We start from the raw sequence: 16,803 nt of genomic DNA on the forward strand, positions 1-16,803 counted from the left end.
TGTAAAGGTACTGTGGGTCTGATTCAGATCTGCAGTGCAGGTGCAGCATGGTGTGTTCCATCTTCAAAAATTGCAGCCTTGCTTACAGGCCTGAATCAGATCCTGTATATAGTATGTCTGGTAATATACAGCAAGCTTGCTGATGGTCTCAGGGTTTGTATAAAGTGCAAGCCGGAATCTTCCAGAAGAACATGGCCTTATAGCAGCTCTGGTCTATCATTTCTAAAATGATGATTACTGGCACTGGCAATGCTGGCTATCTGAATTAGAAAATGCGAACATATAAATCAGTCAGAACTATTACATAGAAAAAGCAATGTTTATTGCATGACACAGTTATAACATGAGGTGAAGCTTTGTCCATCATTTGTACATGTAATTTATATAAACATGTATTTTTTTTCTTACACAGATTACTTACATTACTTAACAGATTACATACATTATATACTAATATACTTATATACTAATATTATTCTACATATTATGAAACACTGTTGCACAAAAAGCCATTGTTTGACATGGAAAAAATTGCCCTGATAATGTCTAACTCAATACATAAGAATCTCTGTGGGTTATATTGTTCTGTACGCACGGAGAGGACAGAAATGGTTCCTGGCTTATGCTCTTTATTTTTACTATGTAATAATGTCTGTTTTATTATACACTCTTACTGATGCTGGGTACACACCAGGACGATATGGGCCAAAACGAGCCAATTTAGATACACTCTATACATATCTCGAACGATTGTATGTAAATGTGGCCTCGTGGGAATTTATGTCATTTCTGATATCCTACCTGCTGCTGGTAGGATCTCAGAAATGACCATTGTAGTGGGTGCAGATCGCGATCGGATCACATCAGGTGCTTTTCCTGTGCTTTTTCCTTCAGCTCGTGAGCGGGTCGTACGTTCCTGTGATGACCCGCTCACGAGCAGGATCGTCCTGGTGTGTTCCCAGCATAAGGGTGCAGTATACTTACTGCTAGCATGTGGCCTGTCACTGAAATATGGCGGCTGTCTACAATTTGCCGAATTTTAAATATTACAACAAAACTGAATATGTTTTTTTGTTCAGAACAACTTACACTGTTATATAATACAGTAATTAACCCCTGCCTGTATGAAATGTGTAAGTCTTTTTATGTACATAATTAAAACACTTTTATTCAAAGTTTAGTGTCATTAACTAATAGTCTCCTCATTTATGTCCAGCTATTGAGCCAGCATTATTACATTTGACTTGAATTTTCTGGCATGGGTATTATATGGCATGTTTTATCAATCTCTACTTCTTCCTATGCTGGAATCGTACAATTCTAAGGTGGCGGATGCCAATTCTGCTACTTATAATGAGATTAAAAAATATATTTTATAGTGCTGTTCTGCTCTATAAATGAAACAATGGTGCTTTATATAAACTACTATCTCCCTTCCTCCATATCAATGCCTACTTACTACCATTTATCGGAGATCTGACTAATACTGCATAAAAGTTAAGCATAATGTTGTTTTTTAAACTACATTTTTAGCTTTGCGTTTCGTTGATTTGTGCATTTTCAGACATTCCTTTACAACATAAATTGCATACAGTAATCATAATTGGGCAAATCTAATTTGGTCTAAATAATATATAGTGTAATAACAATCAGTTGTAGTTTCATGGATCACCTCACTCAAGCTTCCTGAGGGCGCTGCAGAGGATCCCAATTTCACCTACAAGAGAACAATAATGGATCATTTAGGATACAGTAGGTGATATAATCTGATCATATAACAGTTATGGGGCCAGATGTACTAAGCTTGAAAAGTGATCAAATGGAGAGTGATAAACTCAGGGGCAAACGCAGGAATTTTCCAGGGTGGGTTTCTGTTATGTATGTATGTATATATATATATATAGAAAACGGTATATCAAGAGATATAAAGAAGCAGCACTCCTTATTTGGTTTTTAAAGTCCAAACAAACAATTTATTCCATAGGCAGCTGAGCATCAGATTTTTGCAGCTTAACAGTCGGCATTAGCATGCCTTTACCAGTAGTGGGGGTCACAAACATAATCACCCATCCTAGTAGTGTAGGGAGAAACACAGTCACAGTCGACGGATCCGTTTCGGCTCAATGGAGCCTTTCTCACAGACTGACCCAGGGTCAGTCTGTGAGAAAGGCTCCATTGAGCCGAAACGGATCCGTCGACTGTGACTGTGTTTCTCCCTACACTACTAGGATGGGTGATTATGTTTGTGACCCCCACTACTGGTAAAGGCATGCTAATGCCGACTGTTAAGCTGCAAAAATCTGATGCTCAGCTGCCTATGGAATAAATTGTTTGTTTGGACTTTAAAAACCAAATAAGGAGTGCTGCTTCTTTATATCTCTTGATATACCGTTTTCTATGATCTTTTGCTGACGGGCACCCTCAAAATAACTCCTTAAGTGTGCGGATTTCCTAAGTTTTCTTATATATATATATATATATATATATATATATATATATATATATATATATATATATATATATATATATATATATATATAGCAGGCATGTCCAACGTTGGCCCTCCAGATGTTGTGAAACTACACATCCCAGCATGCTTTGCCACAGTTTTGCTATTAGAGAATGCTAGAACTATTGCAAAGCATTCTGGGATGTGTAGTTTCACAACATCTGGAGGGCCAACGTTGTACATGCCTGATATAGAATATATATATGTATATATATATATATATATAGAGAGTGCGGCAGTGGCATCGGTCTCCTGAGGAGGGAGGAGGGAGGGGGGAGGCGGGTCTCCCCCGCAGATCGTTGCTGTGCGTTCCTTCCCAGGCAGTTCTGCGCCCATCTCCATACCTCCCAACTTCTGTGCTGATGAAATAGGGACACGGAAAGGGTGCGGGACGTATGCAAATGAGGGTGTGGCTTATGCTAATTAGCCACTACCTCATTTTCATACGAGAATAGATGCTGTGCGCATGCGCACAGCGTCTATTCTATTAGATTGGGGGGTCTCCCAACTGCCACCCCCCGCAGCGGGACAATGCCTGCCGTGGGTGGGACAGCGGGACAGGACCCGAAAATCGGGACTGTCCCACTGTAATCGTGACAGTTGGGAGGTATGCGTCTCTCCTGCAGGCCTGTGACACCTGCCTCTCCAGCAGATTGGTGCTGGGTCCCTCCGGCAGGTCCGCATCGGGTCTCTTGAGGGGGGCGCCGGTTCTCTCCATAGAACAACAGCGCATCAGGGAGTACAGCCAGCGCGGCCAGATAGTGTAAAACAGACACTGTGACTGAGCCAGCGCGTTCATGCAGCTCTGCAGAGGGCCCCAGGCTTGTAATTATAGCTGTCAGTGCTCCGCTGCAGTAGTGGGGCAGCTCTGACAGCGATTGGTCCGCATATATTTTAGAGACATGTATGTCTCTAAAACAATATTTGGTCCATCAGGGGGGGGGGTTCTGGGTACTCAGAACCCCCCCCCCCCCCCTGTGTGCGCTAGTGAAATTACCAGGCAATCAGCTCCTAACTTTCATGTTACAGGCTGTGTTTGATCGATGACAGGTAGGAGCTAATTGGCTAGTGGTTTATCTCTTTTTAAGGCTTAGTATATTTGAACCATGTGTGTAAAATACACTAAAAAGTATAAGAATCGCTAAGGAAAATAAAGCAAAAGACAACAATGTAACAATGTAGTGTTTGGAACATGCACAGTAGATGCAACAAATTGGCACACTAACACAGCCAGCTAGCTGTCCAATGCTGTGCGTTCCATTTAAGAACACTGGGGCAGCTGTATTAAGCCTGATAAAGTGATAAATCGGTGAGAAAGTAGAAGGTAATAAGGCACCAGCCAATCAGCTCCCAACTGCCATTTTTCAAGCACAGTTGATTGGCTGGTTCATTATTGCCTTTCACTTTATCACTGCTTGATCACTTTACCAGGCTGAATACATAGTGGACCTTATTCAAGTCTGTTCGCAAAGGGTGTTCGTTTGCACGTGGGCTGATGTTTTGTTACTGCGCATACACATTTCTGCGCATGTTCATGCAAGCACCCAGGACAGTGGGCAGGGGCTGCGTGCGGCTCCATTAGCATATGTGAATCTGCGTTCCCATGAGAACGCTGGGCGTTCTCATGCTAATGAGGCCATGACGTGGGTGCCGGAGCGGACAGCTGACATCGCCGGATGTCAGCTGCATACCCACTTCCTTCTGAACGTGCACTCATATGTAAGGGTGCCTCAGAGCACCCATACATATTTGTGCGCGTTCCACATCTTTCGATGGTCGCTGACCATCGAATAATGTGGGTGTTCCCCTGCACGTTGAGAACGGATGTTTATGTAAAATATCCATTCGCAGCCAGTGCGAAGGAACTCGCCTTGCAAATGGTGGGTCAGCGTGCCACCATTCACAAGGCGGGGTTAGGTTGAATACGCATCCGAGCAAATCAACCAGTATAGCCCCCAATGCCCCACTGTTTATTACAGCTAGTATATTTTCTTTAGTATCACAGTGATATTACAGTAATACTCTGCTTGTTTTTAACAAACCTTACCTATCCCGCAGTGTCCCCCTGATTGCCCATGTCCTATCCTATGTTGCTAGCAGCTTACCACTGCCATGGACAGGTTTTTTTTGTCAATATGCAAGCGGGATGGAACTCTGTGTATGTACATTACACTTTGATACTATAGGTGGCATTTTATACTGGGATAAATGTATGATAAGAATGGAGAGGTGAGCCAGTGGCAACCAATCAGTACTGAAGTAACATTTGAAATTTGCATACTATAAAATGATACAGAGCAGCTGATTGGTTGCCATGGGCCACTTTTCCACTAGCTCATAATCACTGATTTATACATTTACCTCACTGTCACATGAAAAAGTAAGTTGTGCATAAATTGAGCCCTATATCAGTTATTGTTTATTATACATGTGGTATAATATACAGTAACTCAATACAGGTTGAGTATCCCGTATCCAAAATGCTCGGGACCAGGAGAATTTTGGATAACGGATTATTCCGTATTTCGGAATATTTTAATATTTCAATGATGTATTTTGAAGTATCTTGCATTTATGCTGTATAAACACATAATATACACACAAATATATTTTATTACCACATAAAATACACACAAACATATTTTAATTGTTCAAAAAACAAGGTTTCAAAACGTGAAACAAAATGTGTGTACTATCTCAGCACTGAATTTGAATGCCAAGCAATCATTGTCTTGCACATATATAGTGCCAGTTAAATATCATGTCCCCAGTGATGCTGTTACATATGTCCCCAGTGAGTTTTTAGCAAAAAAAATTTTTTTTTTCACTTTCTGGAATGTCCGTATTTCGGAATAATTTGGATAACGGATATTCGGATACGGGATACTCGACCTGTACCTGAAAAGCCTGTTATATCAGTGATACATTTACTGTATATTTCTATACTGTTTCACATCCTACCACTCCTTTTAGCTGCATATTAAAGCTTCTACTGTTCTGGCAGGGCGAGATTACTTGATGCTTGGAGCTCCCTGTCATGGCGTGACCACTGCTATGGTATAGAAGAGTGTTTTATATAAAACATCATTTTTGGTGGAAATTTTTGTGACGTTTGCCCATTTTTTATGGTACACAGGTGGTGCCGCTAACAGAAACATTTCATTTGTGAACAGTTTTACTATGTGATGATTTCTGAATAATAAAACACATCAGCCAATGCTGTAATAAAGGAACTGGGACTTACTGGAAATGCAGTCAGCGAGATTCTTCAGCTGCTCTACATTATCGAGAACCTCGATACTCTGTGTGTATGGATTGTAACGTACTGAGAAAGGCCGAGGAATGGTAGCAGCAAATTTCCTGTGAAAACAATGCAACATTATAACTAAGATTTACATTTTCCATCTACTTGTGCTAATTAACAAACATAATATTAGGATATATTACTCACAGAAATGTTGTATGAGAAAATAATATCAGCAGAACATTAATAATATAGAGCTATTACATACTATTAAGGCTATGCTATTTTTTTTACTGCCATTTGTTGTTTCACATAGTAGTAGTAGTAGAATATATTAAAATAGTAACTCAGCTTGGTTATTATATTGATGGAAGAACACATTGTTTTAGCAGTTTATGATTCTATATTATGGTACCTACTCCTATGATAAAATGTATGTACATATCTCTTCATGAGGAAAGTAAGCTTGTAATAGTTTAAGCTAGAGATGAGCGGGTTTGGTTATTCGGATCGCAAAGCCATTATCCAAAAGCACGTGACAGCCGATAGATAATCGGGAAATATTCGATATTGCAATAATTTGACTATAAAAACCGATTAAATCCAAGTAAACTCGAATGAGCTCATCTCTAGTTTAAGCATTATGTATCATCACTAATACTGCTTTCAGAGTGAAAACACGGGTCCAATTGGGATATTGCACATGGTTTCCCTCTGCTGGCTTTCTGCTGCTTCTAGTGTGACCCGGGTCAAGTAATCCAGGTCATGCTTTAAATCTGCGGACTACCCAGGACAGTCCTGGGTGGTTCAACCATAATCTCAACCATGGTAGCAGACCAATGACACAGGTAGACCCTTTCACACCGAGCCAGGACCCAGGTTGCCCTGGAAATATCCCAGGTCAAAGGCTTGGTGCAAAGGTGGTATTATTGGTTATATTAATATTAATAAGAATAATAAGAATAATATGTAGTCTGTCATCATCTACTGGAGGGTGACCATCCCAGGCCAGCTCAGAAATTATGCTGATATCATTGTAGATTTCAATTTAAAGTCAGACATTTCTTCTTTATTGTCATATGAACAATACAGTAACAATTCCCCTGGTGCAGCAATTGTCACGCTTCTTTTCCAGTTAGAATAAGGGTAAGTCGCCTTTAACATCTTCAAGTGAGTGATTTTGTGAATTCCATCTTACAATCAGCTACTATATCACCATATCCTCTCTAATCTATCACAGCCCTCTCTCAGACTGGAGAAATTAATTTCTCTATCCCCAGACGATTATATGGGAAGTAGCTGAACCAAAAGGCAGACATGGGCAGATCCTCATAGGAAATGTCCTGATCCACAATAAGTGAAAGGGTTTTAAATACACCCACTGCATATCCTCCATACAACAGGTGGTACATGGATCCCAGTGGACAGAGCCGGTGCAATGGGTGCTTGGCGTCCTTCTGCAAACAATAAATTTGCACCCTCCCATACTTTAGAAAGAGACAGCAAGTGCCAAAGGTGAATGCCCGTAGTGGTAGTGTCACATCATGTGCTCAGTAGCAGCAGTGTAGTAACTATGAATTTTGGTGCCCTGTGCCAGAACAGGAATTAGGTCCATGGGCTTCCCCCTCCCGCCATACAAACATACACACACTGAAAACAGGGCAGTGCACACCGCAGGTGCGGCCCCAAAATTTAGGGCGTGGTTTTGTGGGGAAGGAGTATGGCCACATAATAGTACCAATTCACCTTACACCACACAGTAGTGTTTGTTATTCACATTACACCACACATTAGTGCCACTTATACACACTATGCCAGCTAGAGCTCCTTATACACTAGGTAGAGACTTTTAGATACACTGTGCTAGATAGAACGTCTATAGAGCTACTGCACCAGCATTAAACACACCATAATGCCCATTGCACATTGTCATACACCATAATGCCTAGAACACTTTATAATGCACACCGTAATGTCCATTACACATTATGTCACACACCGTAATGCCCATCACACATTATGCTGCACACCACGATGCCCTTAACATATTATTCTGCATACCATTATGATTATTACACATTATACCAGACACCATAATGCTCATTACACATTATGCCACACACTGTAATGCCTATTAGACACGCCACACACCGTTATACCCATTACATATTATACCACACACTGTAATGCCCATTACACATTATGCCACACACCGTTATGTCCATTACATATTATACCACACACTGTAATTCCCATTACATTTTATACCACACACCTTAATGCTCATTACACATTATGGGGGAAATTTACTAAGATGAATTTGTGAAAAAAAATCATATTTTCATACGAAAATAAAAAAAAATTGGGCGTATTCGTATTTTTGGCATTTACTACTTTTCGTATTCGTATTGATGGGACATTCGTATTTGTATTTACAAATACGAATGAATACACCATCGAATGAATACGACAGAAATCAACATTCAAAAGAATGGTGATTCCTGATTTACTAAGCTATTGTAATTGGCGTAAAAGTCCCGCGAATGGCGGGCCAAGTACGGCAGGAAAATACACTTTATTATTATAATAATAATGAAAAATTATTGAAAAAAATGGCGTGGGGTCCCCCCACAGCCGTAACCAGCACCAGGCTAAAAGAGCTGGGCTGGTAATAAAAAATCAGGAAACCCGGCAAATAGGGGTTCCCCGATTTTTTTAAACCAGGCTCCAGTGCCAGGGCTGGTTCCCAAAATACGGGGGACAAAATGAGTAGGGGTCCCCCGTATTTCAAGAACCAGCCCCAGGCTCAACCAGCCAGCAGGGTAATGTCACAGCCGGGGGACACTTATTATATAAGGTCCCGCGGCCAAAACATTCATCCCTACTGACCAGTCAGCCTGGCCACGGGCCCTGGGGGAGTGAGGACCCCCCAATAAAGGGGTCCACACCTCCAGGACTTACCTGACCAGGCTGAAGCCTGGTGCTGTCCCTGGTGACCCTGGAGCGGTGGTCACCGGGCTGATGAACTTGTGTAAAAAAAAAAAAAAACTATTGTTTAATACTGTCCCAGCATGTGGGGCATTAAAGGGCCCGCTGGCACTTGTAGTTCCACAGTATTAAAAATAGTAAAATAAACACACTGACACCCAAGAAAAATAAAACTTTAATACATCCAAAGCCCACACATACTGATACTTACCTATCTTGAGCCCATAGGTAGCCATCGGTCTTGGTCCGGTGTCCTGGTCCTGGTCCGGGTTCATGTTGGCAACTGTGTCGGCGTCTGGGGTCCGAAGTGATCCATAGGGGATCTGTGGAATCAAATTCTACTTACAAGTCTCCTCTCATACTGTACTAGTGTACTGTCCCTGCATGCGATGTACAAGTATGAAGCAGGGGCGGGTCGCTAGTGCATCCGTAATCCCAATGTTACTTTTAGGTGTCCTACCTTAAGCTCTGAGCAAGTTAAATAGAACATGTGCAAATAAAAAAAAACCAGTAACTTATAGAATAGAATATGCAATCACTTTATAAATTCATGTTAATAAATAGTACAAGTCCCAAAAATGAATATGACTGCAATGTAACTCTCACCTCATTTTCTCCTTTGCATCTTTAAAACTTTCCGCAATAAAATATATTGGCTGAAACTCAGTAATTGGGTATTTCTGCAAGGAAGTCTTCTCTGGTTCAAAGTTACTCAATTGTGGTTTATCTGTCAAGCAATACTGTGCCAAAAACAAAGAGTTAATATAAGCAGAGGGACTGTTAGATACATTTCGGAAGTGAACAGGAAAGTGAGGATAACTTGATCTTGACCCCTGGACCACATTGCATAATAAAACTGAATGAACGCTAAATTGGAAAATTAAAAAGCAGATTTTACCAGATGACAACAATATCAATGTGTCTACCTTTAAATTCGCTAATTTCAAAAACATTACTTAATGGACAAAATACTATTAATATGATTTATTGCATGGAAATGGTGCATTGTATCAGACAAATTACAGAAGCATTCTGGTAAAGCTGGGGATAGAATTATTAAAACTGCTGTCAAGTTGGAGGCAGCTCCACTTCATTCCTACTCAAGATGTAGGTCTCTATTGAGAAAAGCCTTATTCCTTCATATGAGTTTCCCTATCTATGAAAAGATTTTCTCAGATGAAAACTTCCACATGTTTATTTAACATTGGGCAGCTTTATAAAACCTGGTGAAGTGAATAAGTGGCTGGTATATTAACACTGGCCAATCAGCTCCTAACTGTTATGTTATAGGCTGGGGTGGAAGAAATGACAGAGGAGCTGATTAGCCAGTGATAAAGTACCTGCCACTTTGTCTCTTCACCAGGCTTAATACATCTGCCCCATTGATCAGTACTTGTACTGCCATAATCACAAGATGGCAACAGCGAGATTTAAAAAAATGATATACTGTATTCAAATAAAGTATCATTTCAACTGTGAATGATATTAACTTCATTTTTTATTCATGTTACTTTTTCTGCACACCAAGGGCCAGATGTACTAAGCGTAAAAAAAAAAAAATGGAGAGTGATAAACAGCCAGCCAATCAGCTCCTACCTGCCATGTCACAGACTGTGTTTGAAAAATGTCAGGCAGGAGCTGATTGGTTGGTGGCTTATCACTCTCTATTTTATCACTTTTTAAGGCTTAGTACATTTCGCCCTAAATCTGGTCCCACGGCTGAATTAAGGGTTGTGGGGACTCTGGGACAACTAAACTGTGGTGGCCCCCTCCATAAAATTGCCCCTTGAGTTGCCACTCTCATTATGGCCATAGTGTTTTTGCCCCCTCCTCTGTTTATATGTATGCTACAAGTTGAAACTCTGGTGGTCCCTCCCCCGTACCCGCTGGGTACTTACCTCCTGCAGTGATGGCATACTTCTGGCACTGTGGTGCATGCACTGCCAGCCTACAGAGAGTTTACAGAGTATCCCAGCTCCTGACTCTCTCATATACAGTATGTGATGTGTCATGTGATGAGGTAAAAATGTACTTATAAATCCCAGTAAAATATGAAAAGTGTAGCATGTTAGTAGGCAGATAATCTGTTTCACCTTTATGTTAGTGTTATGTATGATGTACAACGTTAGCAGCTGCTTCATAGGTTTGTGACAATCAAATGAAAATTCTACAAACCTGTAATTCCCCAAATGATGACAGCAGGCCTGCTCCATAAGCCTTTACTTTATCACCCTCCTTGCAAAGGCCAAATTCGGCAGTAAACCAGTACAACTGGTGGTAAATAAAGAATGCATTTTATTTAGTTTACAAATATTGAATAAAAATATTCTATAGGTAATAGCATTTTACATGTATGTGCAATGGTATTTAATACAATAGTAAACATACAAAAATATATATTTATAAGGAATATGTAAAAATGTGCACAAACAGCACCAACCAACCAAATGCTTAATGCTTTCATTTGCTCTACACCTTAGATATTGATTTATTGTTATGTATCAGATTATATTTGTGTACATTGTACCTTGTATTTATAGAATCTCCATTCTCTTTAACTGTAAACACAATGGGGATTATTTCGATTCACTCGGAAAAGGCACAGTCACTCTTTAAATGGACAAAACCATGCTGCACTGCAGGTTCACTGGGGCAGATGTATTAAGCCTTTACAAGAGATAAATGCAAGGGTGATAAAGAGAGATAAACGTCCAGCCAATCAGCTCCTTACTGACTTTTTTCAAACACAGCCTGTCACATGGCAGTTAGCAGGTGATTGGCTGGACGTTTATCTCTCCTTATCACCCTTGCATTTATCTCTTGTTAAGGCTTAATACATCTGCCCCACTGTATGTGCAGAGAGAGTTAAATTTGGGTGGGGGGTGTACTTCAAACTGATATCTATATTGCAGTATAAAAATAAAACAGTCAATATTTACCCTGCACAGAAACAATAAAACACCCAAATATAACTCTCTCTGCACATGTTACATCAGCCCCACCTGCAGTGCACATGGTTTTGTGCATTAGCAAGTGATTGAGCCTTTCCAGAATAACCTCAAATGTACAAGGACAGGGATTCAGGATGTTGTCAATTGTGTGACAGACGTAACTATTGTACAAGGACCTTATGTGATTGGAAGCTGAAAACAAGACATGCTGAAGAATATCTAATGATGTCCCTGAATTGTACAGTAATTCTTATATAAAGCGATTTTGCTATACCGTAGCCAACATTTCAATGTATTCATCAGGAGCACCGAGTGAAGCCAATCCAATCTCCTAGAAATGACAATAAGTAAGTAATTTATGAGATAGCCTTGCATTCAAAATAAATATGTTTACACCAACAAATATCTCTTACTTGTGAAAACTGAGCAAAACCTGGGTCAGCAAAGAGTGGGGCATGTCCTAGGAGCTCATGGCAGATATCACTGTAATAGAGAATAGAAATAAACATATAAGGGGAAATTTACTAAAGGAAATTTGTAAAATAATAGGTGCATTTGTATCCAGAAATACACTTATTTTTGACATTTACTATCCCGAAAATACGGCAATTCGTATTCATATTGATAGCACATCAAGATGAATACGAATTGCCGTATTTTCGGGATAGTAAATGTCAAAAATAACTGTATTTCTGGATACAAATACACCTATTTTTTTACAAATTTCCTTTAGTAAATTTCCCCCATAATATCTAACTGAGGGGGAGAGTTATTAAATCTTGAGAGAGATAAAGTATAGTAGTTTCCTTGAGTAGAGTGGAGTAGTCTCTGTTACAAAAGTGACAGAAGCTGATTGGTTGCAATGTGCAATTTCTCCTCTTTAAGACTTAATAAATCACTCCCTGAGACTTTGTGCTCCATTTTTTATTTCACGGTTTACATTAGACTTACTGTATGCTGCCCATACACTTATACAATCGGATTCAATGCGACATCGAAGTGCGTTGTCCATCGCATCCAATCGCATCTCATGGTGCAAAAAGTGCCCCCTTTCAGCACCTGATGTTGCATGCCATCTTGGGATGGCACATCGGGTGCTGAAAGAGGGCAGGGTTGCGCTGTGAAGGAATGCTGCTGGGCGGTGGGGGTCAATGCGGCGGCAGAATTTGTTAAAAAAAAAGTTAAACATTGGGCTAAACTACCCAGACGGACACTGCCAGTGGTCCCTCATACACCCTCTCCCCAAACCCGATGAGTTGAGAGGGTGGTACTAATTTTCATGGCACGGGTTTGCTGGAGAGGCCCGGCGGGGGCCCTGGACCATGGTCCCACCACCCCACCTCCTCCCCCGTCCCTCCTAGGAAGCAGCAGCACCCACAGCATGCTCTGTACTGACAGCTGGCTCAGCATGAGCGTTAGAGCTCATGCTGAGCTTGCTGTCAGCACATACTGTATGTGTGTGCTGCTGCTGGGGGGGGGGGGCAATAACACTCCCCCTTGACTTTAGAGGGTTTTTTCACTCCCCCCAGAAAATTTGGGGGCATGGGCCAACTGCAGGAAGTGACCATGCCTACTGAGATTAGACCACACCCCCATAATTTTACCAGGGCCTGGCATACCTCCCAGTGGCCCTGATGCCGCCAAAAGCGTTCCCTACACACCCCACCTATTGCATGTGAGCGATCGCATGTGGTGACCGCGCATCACGTGACGCGTCGCATGGTCCCTAAAATGTGCATACAATCATTCAATTTTTCAAACAGATGTGGTCGAAATCGAATGATTGCATGCAATATCGGTACTTATATGCTAGTTGGGCGGCCACTATAGTTAGAACGCTCATACCCCCACTATCCATGTAGGCGTGGAGTTGAATTTATATAGTGTGGTGAGCGAAGCGAGCCACCGAGCCCGAAGCGTGGAGTTGAATTTATATAGTGTGGTGAGCTTAGCGAACCCCGCGAGGGGATGCGGAAAACTAAGCAAATAGTGTATGGGCTACATTAGGTTTACTGTGCAATTCTCCCTTGCTATAAAGAGACACATAACTGTAATCTGATTTAGGACTAGTAATCAGTTATGACTTTTTTTTATGGTAATGTTGCACCTATTTTACTTAATGCAAATATCCCTTATTAGTATTCTGTATGCAGGCCATGTCATAATACAAATAATTTGCAATACAATTCCCTTTGTATAATTTACAGCTACTCAGTGGTGTGATTATAAGGGGCCCACACTGCAGGTGCTGCATCCATTTTTTTAAACTTAACCCTCGGGATTCCCACAACAAAATGGCCACTGTGCCATTTCCTGGAGGTCTACGTATGCCCAGTAGAGTTTGAGCCATCTAGTGGTCACACTGTCTAGTGCTGCACTACTGTATATTACAATCATCTACAATTCAAGCTACCTCTAATGTATTTATTACTTTACATTACTTCACTCACGGTTCAGGAGTATACATTGGTTTAGAAGAATGCCGTATATACTGAGTTGAATGGAAAACTCGGAATGCCAAGCCAGCCAAAAAATCTCGAGAAGACAGCAAACCAGCGACAGGGCGTAAACGGAATCCAGTGCAGGCTTTAAGAAAAATGTACACATTACTTGTTACATGACATATTCAGCAACTGATCATTTGTCAACATGCAAAAAAAAAAAAATCACAGTTCCCAGATGTCCCAAATTTGGCAGGATACTGCCATTACACAAACATGAAAAGGGTGGAGTCTGGCACGAGGGGCATTTCTGGGCAGATTAGGGAAGGGATTATGATATAACGTCCCAAATATGCATGTCTAAATTTTGAAAAAGTATGTTTGAAATACAATGGTTATGAGATGCTGAATAGTATCCCTTAAAGCAGGAAAACCATACTGAATAATTAACTTCCATTAACGTGGAACCTTCACATGTGAAAGCCTATTACCAAGTGTGGCATGGTGCTTGTTAATCTGTAATACCTGTTATTTTATCATCTCAGTATGGTGGTAACAAAACTCAGCTATTAAAGATGGCCAAAATAAAGAATATGGAATGCATTAAATTAGCTTTATTTTTAAAACTTTGATTTTTACTATACAGATCTAAGGGTTATATGTATGAAGCAGTAATAAGAGAGGAGAAGTGATAACGTACCTGATACTTTATCACCGGCCAATCAGCTCCTGACTGTTAAGTTACAGGCTGGGTTTAATAAGGGACAGTTTGGAGCTGATTGGCCGGTGATAAAGTACCAGGCACTTTATCATTTCTCTTCCCTTATGACTCCGTCATATATCTACCTCTGTAGCCCAAAGCATTAGCGACATAAAATAATCCTTATCACAACATTGGGACTGCCAATGATAAATATGCACTTTGTGTCAATCATCCCATTGAAGGTCAACACAACCAGCCCCATTGAGTCACATCTTCAATTAATTTAAAATAAGGTGATTTATTTGCATATGTCAGGCCCTTAACTAGGGAATGTGCGAGCACACACACAGTAGATCACATGGCCCCATGACCCCTAATTCATGCTAGTAGGGTGTATGCAGTATGCAGGTCATGCAACTCATTACACTACAAGAGCCAGAATGTTTTTAATTAGATTTTTTATACCCAGCTATTATTGACAGTTTCTTATACCAGTTTTCAATATGATAAATAGTTTTTACGTACTTTGCAGAAAATGGGACACATCTTCAAGCTGAGGGATGTTATTTTCATTATACCCACAATATTCTTCCAACAACGGAAAGATGTGGTTATGTTCATAGCAAGCATGGGTTGGATACAGAGATTTCAGCTCTCGGAACACGGTGCCCCAAGTTCTCTTTTCCTCCTCCGTGTAGGTAACGCGTGGTATAGGTTGGCCACTGAACAGTAAACAAAATAGCATTAGTTTGGTTAAAATGTATATATTTAGGTTTTCAGGTGCTTGATATAGCTGTAAAATATTGCAGCGTAACATAGTGGAATTTCTTTGAACTAAGTTTATTGGAATAGATGATAAAAGCAGCAGTGGTGGAACAAAAATAAATGTGGTATGCTGCTAAGTCATGGTATCAAGTTGCCAGATCTACAGTAAAAAGATAAACAGTCAATAGGACAATCCCAAATGGTCTGCAGGTTCAAAATGGTTGACAGTTTTTTTTCTTTACATTTTTTTGGGGGAATAGTAACCTGCCCAAAGCATCCGAGTGAAGCGAGTCCTTAAGGGAACAAGTTTTCACAAATGGCTTAGATATGGTGAAACAAAGTGACACAAAAAACTTGTCAACCATTTTTGTGTTCACAATTGTACAGTAAGTTGATGTTTTGACCCTGCTGACCTTTTCTACTCTCTACCTTTTCCATGTAAAATTTTTGACCATGTTGATATTTTGCATATAAGCCATTTGGGGTCAACCTATTGACTGTCTATCAATTTATTGGTTGGGGGTTACCATTATTAAGGTACATTGAGACAGCTGTCTTACGTAGCAAATTTTTGGAGCAGCAAAATAAAAGATAAAACACCAGATTTATATAGGTCTAAGTAATAGTATGGCTGCATTACATGTACTAAGAATGGTTAAACTGATGAATTCTGTGCACACAGCTCCCATACAAATATTTATGATAGCTAGGGAGATGCCAATTTCTATTACACTAGCTTTGGCCTTTAATGAGTATTTATAACATGCACAGATAAAATCTACAACCTTCAAATATTTTGTGACCATAATTGTGTCTCAGATCTGCGAGCGCTGAAGAAATCATTCGATGGTTGCCGATCATCTAATTATTTCTCCCCCGTACCCAAGGCTGAGAATGGGTGATTATGTAAGTCATCCATTCACATGACTGCGGGGGTTTTTGGCCATGTGGGCAGCATCTGGGGGATTTGCAAGGCTGCATAATTCACAGCCTTGCGAGTCAACCAGAATAAGGACCTAAAACCAATGGTTTGGTGATGAAGTCATCTATAAGCAGCGTTTACAGACCAACCAGAGACACCAGCATGTGACACATTTTTCACACCTCCAACCAATCACCATGCCTATTTCAGCATGGATCACTAGATAGAAAAAAAAAGTTGCCTGCAATCAAAAAGTTGCCGCGCAGAAATAAATAATAAC

The 16,803-nt window shown here is 40.5% G+C and overlaps 1 protein-coding gene across 1 annotated transcript in view; it reads right to left on the reverse strand.

The window, feature by feature from the left end:
* Positions 1 to 305: 305 nt before the first annotated feature.
* The window catches only part of PAH (phenylalanine hydroxylase), an 83,273-nt gene continuing 66,775 nt past the window's right edge, over positions 306 to 16,803 (reverse strand). The window contains exons 6-13 of the mRNA XM_083182254.1: positions 15,362 to 15,558; positions 14,143 to 14,278; positions 12,106 to 12,175; positions 11,967 to 12,023; positions 10,917 to 11,012; positions 9,348 to 9,481; positions 5,754 to 5,869; positions 306 to 1,717 (exon numbers count right to left, since the gene is read on the reverse strand). Coding sequence (XP_083038380.1) covers positions 1,674 to 1,717; positions 5,754 to 5,869; positions 9,348 to 9,481; positions 10,917 to 11,012; positions 11,967 to 12,023; positions 12,106 to 12,175; positions 14,143 to 14,278; positions 15,362 to 15,558 — 850 coding nt within the window. The 3' untranslated portion in view covers positions 306 to 1,673. The remainder of the gene's footprint in view (positions 1,718 to 5,753; positions 5,870 to 9,347; positions 9,482 to 10,916; positions 11,013 to 11,966; positions 12,024 to 12,105; positions 12,176 to 14,142; positions 14,279 to 15,361; positions 15,559 to 16,803) is intronic.

Source organism: Crinia signifera, chromosome 4 (genome assembly GCF_055691185.1).
Source record: "Crinia signifera chromosome 4, ASM5569118v1, whole genome shotgun sequence".
Taxonomy (NCBI): domain Eukaryota; kingdom Metazoa; phylum Chordata; class Amphibia; order Anura; family Myobatrachidae; genus Crinia; species Crinia signifera.